Source organism: Vulpes lagopus, chromosome 3 (assembly GCF_018345385.1).
Source record: "Vulpes lagopus strain Blue_001 chromosome 3, ASM1834538v1, whole genome shotgun sequence".
NCBI classification, from domain to species: Eukaryota; Metazoa; Chordata; class Mammalia; order Carnivora; family Canidae; genus Vulpes; species Vulpes lagopus.
In genome coordinates this window covers 146,704,830-146,724,306 of record NC_054826.1, presented here as the reverse complement: position 1 = coordinate 146,724,306, position 19,477 = coordinate 146,704,830, and the positions used below count along the sequence as shown (strand labels likewise).

At 33.7% G+C, this 19,477-nt stretch overlaps 1 protein-coding gene and 2 pseudogenes across 10 annotated transcripts in view; 2 read left to right on the top strand and 1 right to left on the bottom strand.

Annotated features, from left to right (window-relative positions):
* The window catches only part of ZNF644 (zinc finger protein 644), a 105,624-nt gene that overhangs the window by 49,604 nt on the left and 36,543 nt on the right, over positions 1–19,477 (bottom strand). For all 10 annotated transcript variants that reach the window (XM_041747023.1, XM_041747020.1, XM_041747022.1 and 7 more), the window contains one exon: positions 18,315–18,375. In XM_041747023.1, the coding sequence (XP_041602957.1) occupies positions 18,315–18,358 (44 nt within the window). In that variant the 5' untranslated portion in view covers positions 18,359–18,375. The remainder of the gene's footprint in view (positions 1–18,314; positions 18,376–19,477) is intronic.
* Positions 8,147–8,460, top strand: LOC121486386 (annotated as a pseudogene).
* Positions 13,614–13,990, top strand: LOC121486214 (annotated as a pseudogene).

Sequence of the window (19,477 nt, the reverse complement as noted above, 5' to 3'; positions counted from 1 at the left end):
TATCATTAACTTTCAGGTTGCCTTAATAACAATAGAACAAACTTTTATACCTTTTTTTTTGACAATATCATAAAAATTAAAACGGGTCATAATGAATTTTTTAGAACAAATTCATATCATAAATGATATAAAAGTAAGGCTGTAATACCCTCCCAGATCTATGATATTTTTTATAAAATCTTTAAAATACTTTCAGATGGCAAAGGTGCATAATTACTTGCCACAGTAAACCAAAAAGTTACAGACTGGACTTGACGTTTTACATCTTTGTACTCTAAAAGTATGTTAAATGTTTATTACAAAAAAAAAAAAATTCTATATAATTTCCTTTAACTCAACTCATTCAGTTATATAGAACATTTTGAATGCAATGTTACAGGCTGAATTTGCTGTCCCCCTCCAATCATATATTGAAGTCCTAACCCCTAGTCCTAACTGAGATTACGGCTATATCTAGGGACAAGACCTTTAAATAGGTAACTAAAATGAGGCTATTAGGGTAAGCCCAAATCCAATTTGACTGGTGTCCTTAAAAGGAGAGATTATGACATACGACGAAACACCAAGGATACATATACACAAAGAAAAAGCCAATTAAGGACATAACAAGAAAATTGACATCTAAAGCCAAGGAGAGAGGTCTCATGAGAAACCAAACCACCTGCCTTGGACTTCTAGCCTTCAGAACTATAAGAAAATAAATTTATGTTGTTCTAGCCACCCAGTCCATGGCTCCCCTAGGAGACCAACACACTCATCTCACATTGCATATGAAGGTTCTAGTCTACTGTAATCTATGTGAATGACTAATAATTTTTGGCTTATGAAAACAACAAACTAAGGTTACCTCCACCATGCTTTCTTTATGCTAAATGTTGGGACTCAAAAAAGAATATGTAGGCAGATTTACCTAAGAAAAAAATCTGGTCCTACCTACTTGTAGTACTGCATCCTGTGCGGCAATGAGGTGGATCTCTATCTGGATAGGTATGCCCATCCATTTCCTTAATGGGCAGAAGAAAACAACTTAGCTATCATATACCTGAAGTAATAAACATGTGGATCTCCTTTGAGACCATAATATAAAATGCTTTACATTCAAGGTCCCTGCAAATGACGTTAATTAAAATAGTTTGCTAACTGTCCTTTTCTGTGGCTGAGGAAACTGTGAACTAGTGGTCAAAACTAACCATGCTAAATCAAGTCTTTTCAAAAACACAGATTGCCAGAACTTCTTCCCTAGAGTTTCTGATTCAAATTTGTTATAGTTTCTCAGTTTCCACAGTTTTTGTAAATACCTCAAGACAACTCTAATATGCAGTCAGAATCATCTAAAACAGGCTTTCCAACCAATATACTTATATATTAAAAAGAAACTCCTCACTGAGAGGGGCACTTGATAGGATGAGCATTGGGAATTATACTATATGTTGACAAATCAAACATCAATTAAAAAATATAGAAATTTAAAAAAAAAAAAGAAAGAAAAATTCCTAGGGAGCTAAATGTGCAACCATGACTGAAAATCATAGTGCAGAATCCAGGTATCATATGACTATAACACGCTGTGATTAATATGAGGTATGCGCAACCAAATATTGGTAATATATGAATGATTACTGAAAAATATATTATCAAAGTCACTGAACAGTACTGAATACAGAATAAAGAATACTATACACTGTAGTATGGCTTCATTATGAAAGGTATCGGTGAGCCTTCAATTACCTAAGTAGAAAAGGGAATGAGAATATCAACAAAATACAGCAAAAAATTCAACAGTACGTTAAGTGTATACACTATGACTACAGGAGGGTTTATTACTGGAATGCAAGGATAGTCCAACCTTAAGACAATCAATGTAATATACATTAACAAAATAAAGGATGAAAACAACATGATTATCTCTGCTGGTGCAGGAAAAAACAACTGACAAAACTCAACCTTATTTCATGATAAAAACACTCAACAAACTAGGAATAGAAGTAAACTACCACAACATAATAAAGGCAATATGTGGAAACCCCACAATTTACATTGCATTCAAGGGCATAAGACAGAAACCTTTCCTCGAAGATCAGAACAAGACAAGGATGTCCATTTTTACTGTTTCTACTTAACATAGTGCTGGAATTCCTACCAAGAGCATAAGTAGGCAAAGAAACAGAAACAAAAGGCATTCAATCTGGAAAAGAAGAAATAAAGTTATCTGTTTGTAGATGCCATGATCTTATATGTAGAAAATTCTAAAGATTCTACAAAAACACTAATACATGAATTCAGCAAAGTTGCAGCATATAAAAATCAACACACACTTTATCTTACATCACTTACAAAAATTAACACAAAATGGATTAAAACTTAAATGTAAGACTTGAAACCATGAAACCTCTAGAAGTAAAACACAGTATGACACGGGTATTGGCAATGACTTTTCGGATATGACATCTAAAAAACAAGCAACAAAATAAAAAACAAACATGGAGGACTACATTCAACTAAACTGAAAAAGCTGCAAGGCAAAAAACAATCAACAAAGTGAAAAGACAACCTACAGAATGGGGGGAAATATTTCCAGGCCATATATTTAATAAGATGTTAATATCCCAAATATATATAAAAGACCCCATACAACTCTGTAGCTAAAAACCAAATAACCCAATTAAAAATGGTCATAGGATCTGAATAGACATTTTTCCAAAGAAGATCTATAAATGGCCAACAGGTACATGAAAAGATGCTCAATACCACTAGTGATTAAGGAAATGCAAATCAAAACTACAACGAGGTATCACCTCATGCCTGTTAGAATGACCATGATCAAAAAGACAAGAAATAACAAATGCTGATAAAAACAAAGAGAAAAGGAACCCTTGTGTAGTACTGGCAGGAATGTAAATTGGTTTAGACACTATGAAAAACAGTATGAAGGTTCCTCAAAAAATAAACTACCCTATGATCTAGCAATTCCACTTCTGGGTATATATCCAAAGAAAACAAAAACACTAACTTGAAAAGATATCTGCCACCACTCTATGTTCATAGCAGATTATTTACAACAGCTAAGATATGGAAACAACCTAAGTGTCCATCAGTGGACAAACAAAGAAGTTGTGGTAAATATATACAATAGAATATTATTCAGCTATAAGAAAGGAGAAAATCTTGCCACTTACAACAACCTAGATGGACCGTGAAGGCACCATGCTAAGTAAAATAAGTCAGAGAAAGGCAAACAATGCATGACCTCATTCATCTACACGTGGAATCTAAAAGGAAAAAAAAGAAACAAAAAATTCACAAAGAGATCAGATTTATGGTTACAAGAGGCAGGGTGGTAGTGGGAGAGGGAAATGGGAGAAAGATGGCCAAAAAGTACAATTTCCAGATATAAAATAATTAAGTACTAGAGATGTACTGTATAACACGATGACTACAGTTGACATTGTTATAGGATATATTGGAAAGTTGAAAGTGTAAATCCTAAGAGTTCTCATCACATGAAAACTAATGACACTAAATGACACTAGACTAATGACAATAATCATTTCACAATGCTGCTGACCCTTGAACACACAGTTTTGAACTGTATGGGTCTAGTTACAAGCAGATATTTCATAGTACACTATTGTAAATGTATTTTCTTTTCCTTATGAATTTCCTAATAACATTTTCTTTTCTCTAGCTTATTTTATTTTAAGAACAGTATCTAACATATATCACATGAAGTATGTGGTAATCCACTCTTCATGTTATTGGTAAGTCTTCTGATCAACAGCTGGCTATTAGCAGTTAAGTTGCCATGAAGTCAAAAGTCATACATGGATTTTCTATTGTAGGGAGCCAGCACCCTTAGCCCCCACATCATTCAAACCATTATGATGTAGAACTTAAACTTATATAGTGATGTATGTGAATTATATCTCAAGAAAACTAAGAAAAAAAAATTAAAAATAATACAGAAAAAAATCAACATTTAAAGGTCAACTGCATTTCCATAAATAGACAATGACCATTCTGAAAAAACATTAAGAAAGCAATACCATTTACAAAAGCATCAAAAAGAATACAATACTGGGGCTCTTCAGTGGTGCAGTTAAGTGTCCAACTCTTGATTTCAGCTCAAGTATCCATCTTGGGGTCATGAGTTCAAGCCCCATGTTGGGCTCCACACTGGGTGGGGAGCCTACTTAAAAAATTAGTTAATTAATTAATAATTTTCTTTAGAAAAGAGTATTTAGGAATAAACTTAACCAAAGACGCTAAAGTCTCATATACTGAAAACATTGTCAAAAGAAAGTAAAGATGACAAAAATAAGTGAAAAGACATCTAGTGTTCATGGATTAGGAGACTTAGTAACATTAAAATATTAATACTACTCAAAGTAGATTTAATGCAATCCTTATGAATATCCCAGGGGCATTTCTACAGACAGAAAATTTCATTCTAATACTTACATGGAATTTCAAGGGACCCTAAATAGTCAATCTTGAAATTGAAGAACAAAGTTACAGATCTCACACTTCCTGATTTTAAAACTTACCACAAAACTACAGTAATCAAAACAATTTGGTAGTGGCAGAAAGACAAACATACAGACTAATGGACTATAATACATTCTCACAAAAAAGGTCAAATGATTTTTGACAAGGATGTCAAGAACATTCAAAAGGGATAGACAGTCTTCTCAACAAATGATGCTGAGAAATTCAAATAAACATGCACAAGAATGAAATTGGACTCTTTCAAATGCTGAATCCATTTCACATACCTGGAAATAAACCCCACCTGTTTGTAGTGTGTAATTGTTTTTATACATTGTTTGGCTCAACTTGTTAATATTGAGAACTTTTTGCATCTAAGTTTATCACAGATGTTAATCTGTAGAGTTTTGTTTTTGTACCGCATCCATCTAGTTTTTTTTTTTTTTATCAATGTAATGTTAGCTTCATAAAATGAAATGGAAAGCATTTCCTCTTCCATTTTCTGGAAAGGATTATATAAAACTGGTGTTAATTCTTCTTAAAATTGTTTAAAATAATTCTCCAGTTTGGAATTTTCCAGTGAAACTCTCCATCTTGGCCTAGAGATTTCTTTCTTGGGAGCTGTGTCACAATTCTAAATTCAATGCCCTTAACAATTACTGGGCCATTAAACATAAATTTCATATTGAATGAGTTGTGCTTGGTTTGTTTTTCAAGATACTGGGCTATTTCATCCAAATTGTTAAATTTCTGTAAATTGTTCATAGCAAGCTCTAATTATCCTTACAATGTCTAAAAGGATCTACAGTGATATCCCGTTACATGACTAAATTGGTAATTTTTATCCACTTTCTTTTTATCTTTGTCAGTCCTGCCGGAAGCTTATCAATTCTGTTGATTTTTCATATAAGTAGCTTTTTCTTTCAGTGATTTTTCGCTTTTTAATCTCATTTATTTCTACTCTTAAATTTATTATTTTCTTTTTCTGTTTCCTTTGGTTTATTTTCCTTCTCATTTTCTATTATATGAAAATTTTCTTTTCAAATGTAACATTTAATGCTGTAAATTTCTCAGCAATGCTTTAGCATATTTTCATATGCTCTATTTTCATTTTCAGTAAGGTTTTTTTTTTTTTTTAAATTTTGAGAATTTTTAAGCCATGGATTATTCAGAAGTGTGTTAATTTTCAATCGACAGATTCTCCTGTTACTGATCTCTAATTTGATTCCAATATGGTAAGAGAATATATTTTATATGATTACCATTCTTCAAATTTGTTTTTTTTTTCCCCATTCTTCAAATTTGTATTGTTGAAGATGTTGTCTATCTTCAGGAGTGTTTAAGGAATACTTGAATAAAATGTATATTCCTATTATATTTGCTAGATGGCATGTTTTATATACATCATTTAGATCCTATGGTTTACTGTGTTCAGATTTTTTTATATTCTTGCTGATCTTATGTCTAGTAGTGGTATCAGTTGTGGAAGAGAGTATTAAAGTCTTCAATTATAACTGTGGAATCATCTCTTCCTTTTTCAGCTTTATCAGTTTTTTGTTTGGTTTTGTTTTGTTTGCTTGCTTTTTAGTGTAGATTACAGCTCTATTGTTTGGTACACACACAAGGGTTCCTCTTGGACCCTAGTGCTTTTCTTTGTTCTGAAGTCTACTTTACCAGAATTTAATGTAACTATTCTTGCTTCTTAGATAGGTTGTTTGTATGGTATAATCTTTCTATCTTTTCATTTTTAGCCAACTTATGTCACTGAATTTGAAGTAAATTTCTTATAAGCCTACGTTAGTAGAGTTGTATGTCTTTTATCCACTGTGTCATTTTCTTTCTTTTGACTGATACCATTTACATTTTTTTAAAGGCTTTATTTATTTATTCATGAGAGACAGAGAGAGACAGAGGCAGAGACAGAGGCAGAGGGAGAAGCAGTCTCCATGCAGGGAGCCTGATGTGGAACTCAATCCCGGGTCTCCAGGATCACTCCAGCCCTGGGCTGAAGTTGGCACTAAACCATGGAGCCACCCGGGCTGCCCTACCATGTACATTTAAAGTAATTTCCAATCTTCAGATTAAATGTGCCTACTTACCTGTGACAGGTATGACTATGTTAGAAGAGCCACTTCAAAACCAGAAGAATAATGACTCAATATAGAGAACATCAATAAAGAAATAAAAAAGAAACAGTAATTTATAAAACAAACAAATTCTGGAGATGAACAATAATTAAAATGAAAAATTCACTAGTGACCTTCAAAAGATTTGAGCAAGCAGAAAAGACCATCAGTGGATATGAAAGTATTTTCAGGTAAACTGAAATTAACAATTTGAGAAGTAGAAAAAAAAATGAAGAAAAATGCAGAACCTAAGAGACCTGTGGACACCATCAAGTATACCAGCCTATTTATAATGAGACAAAGGAGGAGAAAAAGAGGTAGAAAGAGTATTTCAAAAAAATAATGGCAATAAATATCCAAATTTTGATAAAAGGCATGAAGCTAAACAGCTAACAAACTCAACAAACTCCAAGTAGGAAAACTCCAGGGATGCCTGGGTGGCTCAGCAGTTGAACATCTGCCTTTGGCTCAGGGAGTGATCCTGGAGTCCTGGGACTGAGTTCCACATGAGGCTCCCTGCATGGAGCCTGCCGCTCCCTCTGCCTGTGTCTCTGCCGCTCTCATGAAAAAATAAATAAAACCTTAATTTTATTAAAGAGTCTTGAAGAATGTTTGCACACCCATGTTCATATTGGCACTATTCACAATAGCCAAGAGGTGGGAGCAACCCAAACATCTACTGATGGATGAACCAATAAAGGAAACGTGGTATATGAATACAATGAAATATTATATAACCTTAAACAAGAAAAATCCTGTCACATGCACCAAATGGATGAACCATAAGAACATTACACTAAAAAAAAAAAAAAAGAACATTACACTGAGATAAGCCAGTCGCAAAAAAGACAAAGAGTGTATGATTCCACCTACATGAGTTATATAAAATAGTCAAATTTATGAAAACAGAAAGTAGAATGTGGTCACCAAGGGCTGGGAGGAGGAGCAAAAGGGGAAATGATTGTTTAATAATAGGTAGAGAGTCTCAGATTTGCAAGATAAAAAAGTTGTGGATATCTGTTTCATAAAAATGTTAATATACTTAATACTATTAAACCATACACTTAAAAAAAATAATTAAATGTGCATAGTAACACTATTCAAAATAGCCTAAAGGTGTAAGCAACCCAAATGTCCATCCACAGATGAACAGGTAAAAAATATACAGCATAGCCATACAATAGAATATTACTCAGGCATAAAAAGAAATGAAGTGCTGGGGCGCTTGGGTGGCTTAGTCAGTTAAGTATCCAACTCTTGGTTTCAGCTAAGGTCATGATCTCATGGGTCCTGAGATGGAGCCCCAGGTAGGGCTCCCAGCTCAGCAAGGAGTCTGACTGAAGGTTCTCACCCTCTGTCCCTCCCCCCTGGCATGCACTGTCTAAAACAACTAAATCTTTAAAAAAAAAGGGGGGGGGGAATGAAATATCCATATGCTACAACATGGATGAACCTCAAACACGTTATGCTGCAACTCGCTAGCTCATTTGGTAGAGTGTACAGCTCTTGATCTCAGGGTCAAGAGTTTGAGCCCCATGTTGGGTTCAGACCAAGGTTGTGGCAATACAGTTAAACACATCAAGAAAGTCAGAATCCCAGGTAAATACAGGACCTGTTATGGTGCTTCCCTCAGGAAAATGGTGAGAAAGAGTGAAATAAGCCAGATGACAAGTACACTTGCTCCTTCTGTGGCAAAACCAAGATGAAAAGACAAGCTGTGAGGATCTGGCATTGTGGTTCCTATATGAAAACGGCAGCCAGTGCTGCCTGGGCCTACAACTACAACACCATTTCTGCCCTCACATTGAAGTCTGCCATCAGATGACTGGAGGAGACCAAAGACCAGTAGAAGCTTCACCATTTGAAACATTGCTAGCCTATAAAAAAATGGGTCAATTCTGTAACAAAACTATTTTGGTTTGTTATTAAATTCATTAACTGGATGTTCCAACTTGCACTGCATTGATTTTGCTTTCTCAAAAGACTTGGAAATTTAAAACCCTTCTAATTTTTAATGGAAAAGCTTACTGAGGTGGGCTATCCTAATGCAGTACTTTTTTTCTATAGTCAAATGATATATGACATAATAATATAAACCTTAGAGGTTAGGTATGTGTCTTTGCTTTCCATAGATATGTGTTATCTTTGCCAGTTCCACTTCTTTGACATACATTAGTTTAAGCTGTGCAGACTTTTGTTTTTAGATCATTAATTTTTTTTTAATCTTTCTAAAGGTAGAATGACATATACTGCCTCCTAACTTTTGGGTGTTTTGACTGACCACACATTTCATCAGCATCTTCAGAAAATAGAATGAAACAATTAGAATTTTAGAACAAAATTTGCAGATGTCTATAACATTCTCCATTTTTTAGTTTGCACAGAAGGACTGACAGGATTAAATTACTCAAATTGATATAGTCAGTCACACTAATAAAAATGAAGTTCCATAGAGGAAACACACAATGAGATAACACCACACACCTTTCAAAATGCTACAATAAAAAAAAAATTAAAAATTACTTTCAGCACCTAATGCTTGCAAGAATGTGGCGAAACCAGATCACTTAAAAAATGCTGAAAAACAATTTGGCCATTCTATTAAACCTAAACATGTAACTAGCATATGCACTCAGCAATTGCACTCTGGGGCATTTATTCTAGGGAAATGAAAACTGATGTTTACACATAAACTTGTACTCAAATGTTCATATTAGCTATATTCATAATAGACCCAAAATGGAAATGACCCAGACATTTGTTCTCCCGTAGATGAACAGTTTAATTATGATACCCTAACAACATGAAATACTACTCAGCAATAAAAAAGAATAAACTAATCAATGTATACAACTTGGATGAATCTTGAGGGAATTGTGGTGACTGAAAAAAGTCAATACCAAAATGTTGTATACTGTATAATTCCATCACATGAAATGAAAAAATTATAGAAATGGCAAACATTATTGGTTACAAGGGATTAGGGATTGGAGAAGGGAAACAAGTTATAAAAAGGCATTATTAAGCAGTGTTGAGAGGGAAGAACATAGAAGGAAATCAGCATAAATATGAATGGTTACAGGGTAATTTAAAAGGGGGAATATGACCTAAAAGTATAATCATTTAAATTGGAAAAACCAACTTGTCTGCCACTCTGTCATTTGACTAAAAATAAAATTGGTTAGATATTAAATATTTTATGTAAACCCTGACTGGTTATTCAACAAATATATTATCTCTGTAACAAGAACTGTTCTAGATGGTGAGTATACAATGGGGGAACAAGGTGGGCAAGGTCCTACTCATATATACTTTTCCTACAAATGGTATTTTTTCCCCACGCAAACCCTCCCAAATGATTTTCTGAATCATGAAATGTCTAGAATGTCTAGAAAATGTCTCCTCATCAAATACTATCAGAATTCATATTCAGCGAGTATGTATTATTAGACAATATTCATGGAAATCCAAGACTTAACACATTTAAAATTCTCTCAGGTACTCAAATATCTTTGTTAAGACTTTTGTTATTAGTAGTACAATTATTTATCCATCAATAGTATTAAATCTTGTTTAATTAAGAGTAAAGAGAGGCCAGAAACTGTAATAAAAACAGCAACTCATAAATCCATATGGAACAAGCCATTTTTCAATAATCTTTGTCTTTTTTATCCCCACCACTACCACTCTAAAGTCAGGTCATCCTGAATCCAATCTAGCTTCTCCTCCAATATGTTCTCCACATTTTAATTAAATGTTTTTCTAAAACACAGATCTGATCACATCATTCCCTCACATTTTAACTCCTTTAATGATCTCCTATTATTGTTAATCCAAACACTTTAAAAAGGTTTCTAGGGGATCTCTGGGTGGCTCAGCGGTTTAGCACCTGCCTTCAGCCCAGGGTGTGATCCTGGAGCCTCGGGATCGAGTCCCACGTTGGGTTCCCTGCATGGAGCCTGCTTCTCCCTCTGCCTGTGTTTCTGCCTCTCTCTGTGTCTCTCATGAAGAAACAAATAAATAAACTCTTAAATAAACAAACAAATAAAATGGTTTCTAAAACCCACAATAAAATACCTCAATACTTACTCTCCCTCTTCTCTTTTTTAATATTTTATTTATTTATTCATGAGAGACACAGAAAGAGAGAGGCAGAGAAGCAGGCAGAGGGAGAAGCAGGCTCCCTGTGGGGAGCCTGATGTGGGCCTTGATCCCAGGACCCCAGGTTTACTCCCTGAGCAGAAGGCAGGTGCTCAACCACTAAGCCACCCAGGTGTCCCTCCCTCTTCTCTCTTGACACTAGCCACTCCCCTCTCCTTACTCCTTGTAGAACTCCACACTCAAGACATACCACATTTCTTTCAGTTCTACCAATCTTCTCCTTCTCTTTCCTCTCATTCTTCCACATGCTATTTCTTCTGTTAACAATAGTCCTTCCCTAAATTTTATCTAGATAAATCATTAACAGTTCTTCTAAGTTTTAGTTTAAATGTCACTTCTGGGAGTCCTTGGGATATTTTCATTCAATAAATCTTTATTAAATGCTCATTGACAGTCAAGTCCATACTCAGTGTTTGTTTGCTTTTTTTTTTATTTGAGAGAGTAAAAGAAAGAGAGACTGAGAGCAAGTGAAGGGAGGGGCAGAGGGAGAAGCAGACTCTCTGCCAAGCAGGGAGCCAGACACTCAGGGATTGATCCCAGGATCCTGAAATCATGTCCCGAGCTGAAGGCAGACACTTAACTGACTTAGCTACCCAGGTGCCCATACATTCAGTTCTTACATCTTAATAAATAAAACAGACATGGTCATTGCCATCCAAGAACACAAACTATCACATTAATCCCATCTTACTATACTTACATATTTAGTCATCCTTCCTCTTCATACTAATAACTAGTATCAGATATGAGCTAAAACCAATGTAGCTACAATAACCAGTTCAGAAAACACTGAATAAATCAAAATCTTAAACAAGTATTTACTGACCACTGATCATATGACATATACACCCATAGTCCCCAGTCTGGCTGGGAGACCCTAAACCATTGCAAATATCTGCTTTTATGGTCAGTCATCTCAAAAGAACAAAAGATCAGAGGTTCAAAGACTCAGGTTCTAATTTTGTCTGCAATTATCTACCTGACTTCAAGTTGTCTTTAATTATTTATAAGCCTCACACTCTTAAGTACAATAGTATAATATGTAAATCAATGATCATTATGGAGTCTTTCACAGTATAATTTATTTCTTGATGGGTTCAAAATTAGTTGTTAAAAAGTTTCAAAAACAGAACAAGGAAACCATTCAATGACTTCCTAAACTACAGTAAATTATAAACTTTAGTACACTTAAGAAAATGCCAGTAATGGGGCACCTGGGTGGATCAGTCGGTTAGGCACCCGACACTTGATCTCAGCTCAGGTCTTGATCTCAGGGTTGTGAGTTCAAGCCCCATGCTGGGCTCAATGCTAGGGCTGGAGCCTACTTAAAAAAAAAAAAAAAAAAAAAGCCAGTAATTTTGACAACACAGACATCCAATTAAATGAAACTATTTTACAAAATAATTTCTAGAAATTAAAGTAAGACTTAGTTCACACTCCCTTAGTCCACATTTTCCCAAGGTCATCCTATATTCAAAATTCTAATTCTTTTCTTCAGAGCCCAACTCAAACATCACCTTCCTTCAACAAAGCCTTTCCTGATCTCTCCCTTCAAAATTCCCTTCCCTATATATACCTGACAGTATTCTGTCCACGAGTTATAACATAATTAGCTATATGACACTGAGAATTCTAATTACCAATGAGTGCATATTTAACATATAGCATAGTGCCTAGAACATGATGTTTCTTTTTTTCCTTTTTTCTTTTTTTAAAATATTTTATTTATTTATTTATTCATGAGAGACACAGAGAGAGAGAGAGGCAGAGACACAGGAAGAGGGAGAAGCAGGCTCCATGCAAGGACCCTGACATGGGACTCAATCCCGGGTCTCCAGGATCACACTCCGGGCTGAAGGCAGCCTAAACCGCTGAGCCACCCGGGCTGCCCAGAACATGATGTTTCAATAAAGGCTTACTGAATACCTTGTTTTATTTAGGACCTTTTTTTATAGTTTAGACCTACTACAGAGGGTTAACTGTATAGCAAAAATAAAATTCTTTCACTTGACAGGGCAGTTTATGGTTCCCTGTTCATTTATTAGAATGACATTTGCCACTTAGCCTTTAACTGTTAAGTTGAAAACCACATCAGATTTGAGTAGAAATTGTTATAATAAATACACGTCTAGATGAAGCTTTCTTTGGAAAAATAGCACAGCTTCAAAACAAATCAATGTAGCCTATTTAGCCTTTTAGACAAATGAAACAACAAAGTGAAACTAACGATGAGTTTTAAGAGATGTAGAAAAAGGGAGATAGAAATGAAAAGACATCACACCGGAAAATACTACCCAAAAAATAAGCCCAAAGGAAGGCAGTATCTAAATCCTTAAAAATAACTCAAAGAAAGCCACCATAATAATGTTAAGGATTTTCCCAGCTCTTTTTTCAGGTCTTAAATTTAGTAATTTCTAGAATTATAGAAAAGCTAGAACTGAGACTAGTAATTACAGCTTATCACACATGCTAAGGGAGGTAAAGAAGAAAAAAACATACAAAGAAGGAAAGTTTTCTAAAGCTTGAGTTGTAAGAGACAACCTGTGAGCAGCATGTTATTAATCTAGACTTAATTAACCTAATACTTAGTAATAGCTTTTATTTTTATTTACAGACTACACTAACATTAGAGTTTGTAGTAAATTACAAAGAAATCCACCACAAAGAAATATGCTTTCTAAATAAGCAGCATGAAGGAATAAAGAGAGCAAAGACAAACAATCTGATTATCCAATATTAAATAACTAAATGCAGTACATAACACACAATGGTATGTTAATTGGTGGATTTAACCATAAAGGAGAAAAATTTGTCCCAATTATATAGTCTTCAAAAGAATTAGGTTATGATGAAGGTGACACTGCAAATCTAAGAGGACTCTCACAATTAAAGAAACACACCAGCTCTCTAGGCTCAGACCTAAGTTGCAGCAATACAGTTAAACACACCAAGAAAGTCAGAATCCCAGGTAAATACAGGACCTGTTATGGTGCTTCCCTCAGGAAAATGGTGATTAAGAGTGAAATAAGCCAGATGACAAGTACACTTGCTCCTTCTGTGGCAAAACCAAGATGAAAAGACAAGCTGTGAGGATCTGGCATTGTGGTTCCTATATGAAAACGGCAGCCAGTGCTGCCTGGGCCTACAACTACAACACCATTTCTGCCCTCACATTGAAGTCTGCCATCAGATGACTGGAGGAGACCAAAGACCAGTAGAAGCTTCACCATTTGAAACATTGCTAGCCTATAAAAAAATGGGTCAATTCTGTAACAAAACTATTTTGGTTTGTTATTAAATTCATTAACTGGATGTTCCAACTTGCACTGCATTGATTTTGCTTTCTCAAAAGACTTGGAAATTTAAAATCCTTCTAATTAAAAAAAATTCACCAATAAATACCACTTTTCATTGATTAGACTGCCATGGATTAAAACACAAGTTAATATTTAGTATTACATATACATAGCAAATATATATAATATTTAATACTCTAAAAAACATTGCTAATAAAATACTAAGTGATATAATCTCATTGCAATTTTGCATTATCAGAAATTAAAGTCCACATATAAACTGACCCAGCAATCTAATGCTACAAATTATCTTACCGACATGCTCACACAATTCCAATAACGTAGTAAAGAATATTTATTGCAGCACTGCATATACAAACAAAAACCCTGAGATTTACCCAAATATCTTTATCAACAAGGAAACAATTATATTAAATGTAATCCATATATGAAAAACATCCAAGATATGCCACCAAATGGAAAGAGAAAGATGCAAAATATATCAGTTATTTCTGATAATTTATGGGTAGTATAGTGCTGAGAGAGGAAAGTTTTACTTATTCTTAATATCTTTGTACTATTTGCTTATACATAAATAAGCATATGTGACTTTATAAAAATATAATTTCAAAAATACTAAATACTACTTAACAATATATTTGAAAAAGGTCAAATGTACATTGTGCAATCTCATCTAGGATGAAGAACAAATATTTTTATTAATTTAAAAGTATTTTTCACATTACAACAAAGGGCAGCACATCTACATTCCTCATAAAGAGAGTGAAGCACTGAGAGCTTAATTTGAAAATTAAGGAAATTAGCTAATATAAATATTCATAAAGAACTTCAAATCCTTGGATTCAAGGACTCTGCAAAATGAAAAAAGCAGCTTCTGACTTTATAAAATATTGAAGAATGAAGACGAAGAGTCTGAAACTGAGGTATACCTACCAGCCTCTGAGAAGAGAAACTAGCCTAAAATATTTCAAATACACGTTAAATCAAGCAACCTCAAGGTTATATTTCTCTGAATACGAAAATTTTATCAACAATAAAACTAAACATACTTCACATCCGTGATGAAATAAAACAAATAACTGAAGTTCTACATTTGATAAGAATCTATGTCTAAGAAAATTCTTGTAGGGATCAGAAGAAACAGCATGAGATGGGGTCAATGTCCAACTCTGTATTCAACCTTTATGGCAGAAGCTGCAGAGAGGAAAAGCAACAAATTGATCCCAGTGGGGAAGAATTTCTTCTTGCTTTGGACTTGCTAGAAGGCATAAAAATCCCCTAGGTGACTACAATGGCCAATCCAACCAGCCGAATTTTAAATATGGAAGAAAAAAACTAGTATAAAATACTTTAAAATATTTTAAAAATTTCTTAAGTACATTATTCATATACCACAGATGTACAGTGATAAAACAAGATTTTTAAAATATTTTTCATCAAACAGCAAGCTTCCTAAGTTATAAAACTCAAAAATGTTATCACAATTCCAGACTACGATTCAATTTCCTTCTCTACTCCAATATTTTTTTACCCTCAGGAAAATGAGAAAAAATTTCTTTATAGATGCGACCAATCTTCTTAATCTTCTACTTGTATTAATCTAATACATCTTTTAAAATCTTTAAAGAAATAACTAGTACAAACTCACAAAAAGGGTATCATTAGTAGCAAACATTCTAATTTCCATAACATGGATTAATGCCTTCATTTGGAAAGAGTAATCAAAATCAACACAGTTTTCCTTAAGGTCTTAACTAAGAACATTACTAGCCATTTCTTTCAAATGTATTCAAAGACGACTTAGGGGATATTTTGTTGCTCTTTTCAAAATTCTATAACGCTGCTTCTGTATTGTCCTCATTGGCTTTTCCCACAGCCCAAAAGCAACTGAAGCACCAATGTCCTCATCCCATTCCAGCCTGTATTCTGAATCCCTAGTTGACTGAGAGAGAATTCTGTTTATTGTTCTGTTTTACAAACATTCACTAAGTACACACAGTACTCTGGCACTGTGCTACTAAGATAAGTAAGACATTGATGATATCTACCTTTTTCAAAGAGCTCACTGTCCAGTAAAGAAAACATTCTATTGCCGTATGGCCAGTCTGGCTCAAAGGAAAAGATAATGCTGGAGATGGACTATTTCAGGAGATAAGCCGATGACCAGGAGGAAGAACAATGACAGTTGGGGAGGTAAGGGGCTGGGGAAGAGTGACAACATATAATTCGGGCAAAAACTAAATATATGAAACATCAAATATAGTTTATTCAGATAATTCTAGGCATTCTGGAATATCTGCAGTGAGACCATTGTATGCCATGTTATGGGGCTTACATGTTATTGTGCAGGTACTGGTAGAACAAAAAAGGGGACAACTAGAGGAAGGAAAGCAGGGCAGAATGCTGGCAAGTGAGGTCAGAGAGTTGGAGGATCCAATAAAGGAAATTAAAGAAAATACATTAAAAAAATTTGTAGCACAGTTGTACAATGAAATAGTACTCAGCAATAAAAACTACTGATACAATAACATGGAGGAAACTCAAAAATACTATGTTGACTAAAAAAATGCCACATATAAAAAAAATGCCACATATAAAAGGTGCATATGATATCATCCTATAAAGATAAAATTCAAGAACAGGCAAAACTAAGCTCTGCTGATAAAATTCAGAAAGATGCTTACCTTGGGGAAAAGGCTATTCGACTGGAAAGGGAAGAATATAAGAAACTTTCTGAGCAATGAAAATGTCCTACATTTTGATCTTTATGGTTGTTACATGTGTGAACATATATGTAAAAACCTCATTCAGTTCTATACTTTAAATTTTACCATACATAAATTACAACTTAATTTATGTAAAAATGTAAATTATCTTATTAAAAAAGAAAAAATTGCATAATTGTGGTATAGGGTCAGAATAAGTTAAACCAGTGTCATCCCTTAAGCAACATCTGACTTACAAGAAATCAGAATAAAGGTTCTAACACTGTATATTCAACTAGCAAACAAAATCTTCATAAGATGTTAAGTACAGAAGTCTAGCTCTTTCTTCCTTACAAAAAGATATATAGACAACTGTTCCTTACACTAAACTCTGTGAAGATAATGTACTCTTCCTAAAGAAAATAGCTCACTATAAAGCCAAAAAGTAACAATTTTCTACACAGAAGAATCTACCTTACAGAAAGTACTATAAAGATTATCAAGGCATGAGAAGCAGTTAACAAAACATAGAGCACAATAAATATTCTTCACACTACCACTACAAATATTATTATATAATAGCAATAAAAGCACAACTCTCCTTCATCAAATTATGCCTAAACCACTTCTTGAGAATACACTAACTGCATATTACTCAACTACTTTTCATTCTAGCCTTTTTTTTTTTTTTAAACCTTTGAGAGCAGCAAGTTTCTGACAGCTGAAACATCTGGTTAGATTAGAGAAGGACCAAGTTAACTACAATTTATCTAAGTATTCCTTTTAATCTGTTTATATCCTGAAACCATGTTCACTTACCAAAAGATAGCAAATCTAACTTTCTAACAACTCAACAGTTTATATTATTAAAAACTCGTCCTTCACATATCAGACCAAAAAAGTGCATGATCACAATTCAATTTCCTGAAAGACAATAAATAGTCTTAAAAAATTTAAAGCAAATCAGAATGCTAAATTAGAAAGTCACTCAGCAGAGATACTCATAAGAAAAAATGGTAAAACAATTATTTACAATTCTGAACCTTGTATTAACATAAAGAAGTTATAATTTGGCCAATTTAATCAATTCATAAAAGGGCTTCATTAATAGAAATAAGAAAGTAAAATTCACAAAGGCAAAAACTACTCAAGCACTATAATCCCCTAAGAGAACATTGAAGGACAGAGCAAATCTCTTACTGAACTGGTTTCTGAATAGCTAAACCAAACACCAACCTAATTTTCTAAAATGTTTAATAGTCACTGGAAACCATATACTTAAGTTAAACTCAACGTAAAAGAAGGAAAACTAGGAATCTAGTTCCACAGTTTGATAGTTCTATTGTTACTCCCACCAAATCAACTGGAGCAAGTATATAAAAAAGTCAATTCTTCATATTTCAAAATTTTACTGAAAAACTCATTAATTCTGAGCTTGAAGGCACATTTTTAAAACTTAAGTCTTTTGTATTATTCCCTACTTCAATAGGTAACATTTAACAAAGTAGTCTTCTACTTACCTAGATTTTGTCTTATTAACATCTCGTTGCAAAAACAATCTCATTCGAAATTAACTCAAACCTGAAAGAATACATGTAAAGACCATCATTTAGTTTTGTGTGTCTGGTGTGAACGAATACATCTATGATACACTTACTCTTTTAAATTAAAAACTGCAAATCAAATTATTTTAACAGAAGAGCTACTTGAAAAAGTGTTTTAACTAAAACATGACCATTTAAAATTTTTAGAAAATCTAAAATTAAAACATGACCATTTAAAATTTTTAGGAAATCTAATTTTTTTATGAACAATAACCTAATCAAATGAGAAACAAATTTTCTAGCTCTTTAAAAAAATTTATAACTTATTTTTATTAATTTTAATAGCATAGCAATAATTAAAGCCAGTATGTTAATAAAACACACACTTCTATCTAGATATTTATCTAAAACTACTACATATATACCAAAAGTACAAGGAAAAAACACAGTATAAGATGGCATAAAAGTATATACTAAGTATAATAATGGTTAACAATGATTAAATATTTACTAAATGCCAGAGACCTTATCTAGAGGATAGTACATACTGGTACTCTCCTGCTTCCTCAATTTAATCCACAACCTAGTATAACATAACAGCTACTCCAACATTTCACTGAAAATTTACTTGAAAAATTACCTACCCTTAATTTTATTACATTGCACAAATTCTCAGTATGTCTTATCCTGTACTCTACACATCTCCCCTTCCCCAACCTTAACTGGGCTTGTTACTCTTTTGAATTATTTCCAAAAAATGGTACCATCATACCTACTTGCCATTGTCACCTAGATTGCTATAGCTATTCTATTTCCAGACTATCATCTTATATTTATTCTTCCCAGAATTGTGTAAGTAATCACTTTGCAATAGCTATCCTGAGGATGTTACATTTATGCCTCAAGTCCTTCAATAGTACTAATCAATGATCTCATTCTTATTGATTATCCCCAATCTTTACTCTTCCATTCACTCCAGATTTCTAATACTAAACCCCTTCAACTCCCAGAACAGCCCCTATGTCCTCTCAGTTTTCACACTGCTTCACATGGTGAACTATACCTACCTTCTCTCTAACTTTGCTAACACCCCCTTTTTCTTTTTTACTAGTTTTGCAATATTTAGCTTAGTCACCCTG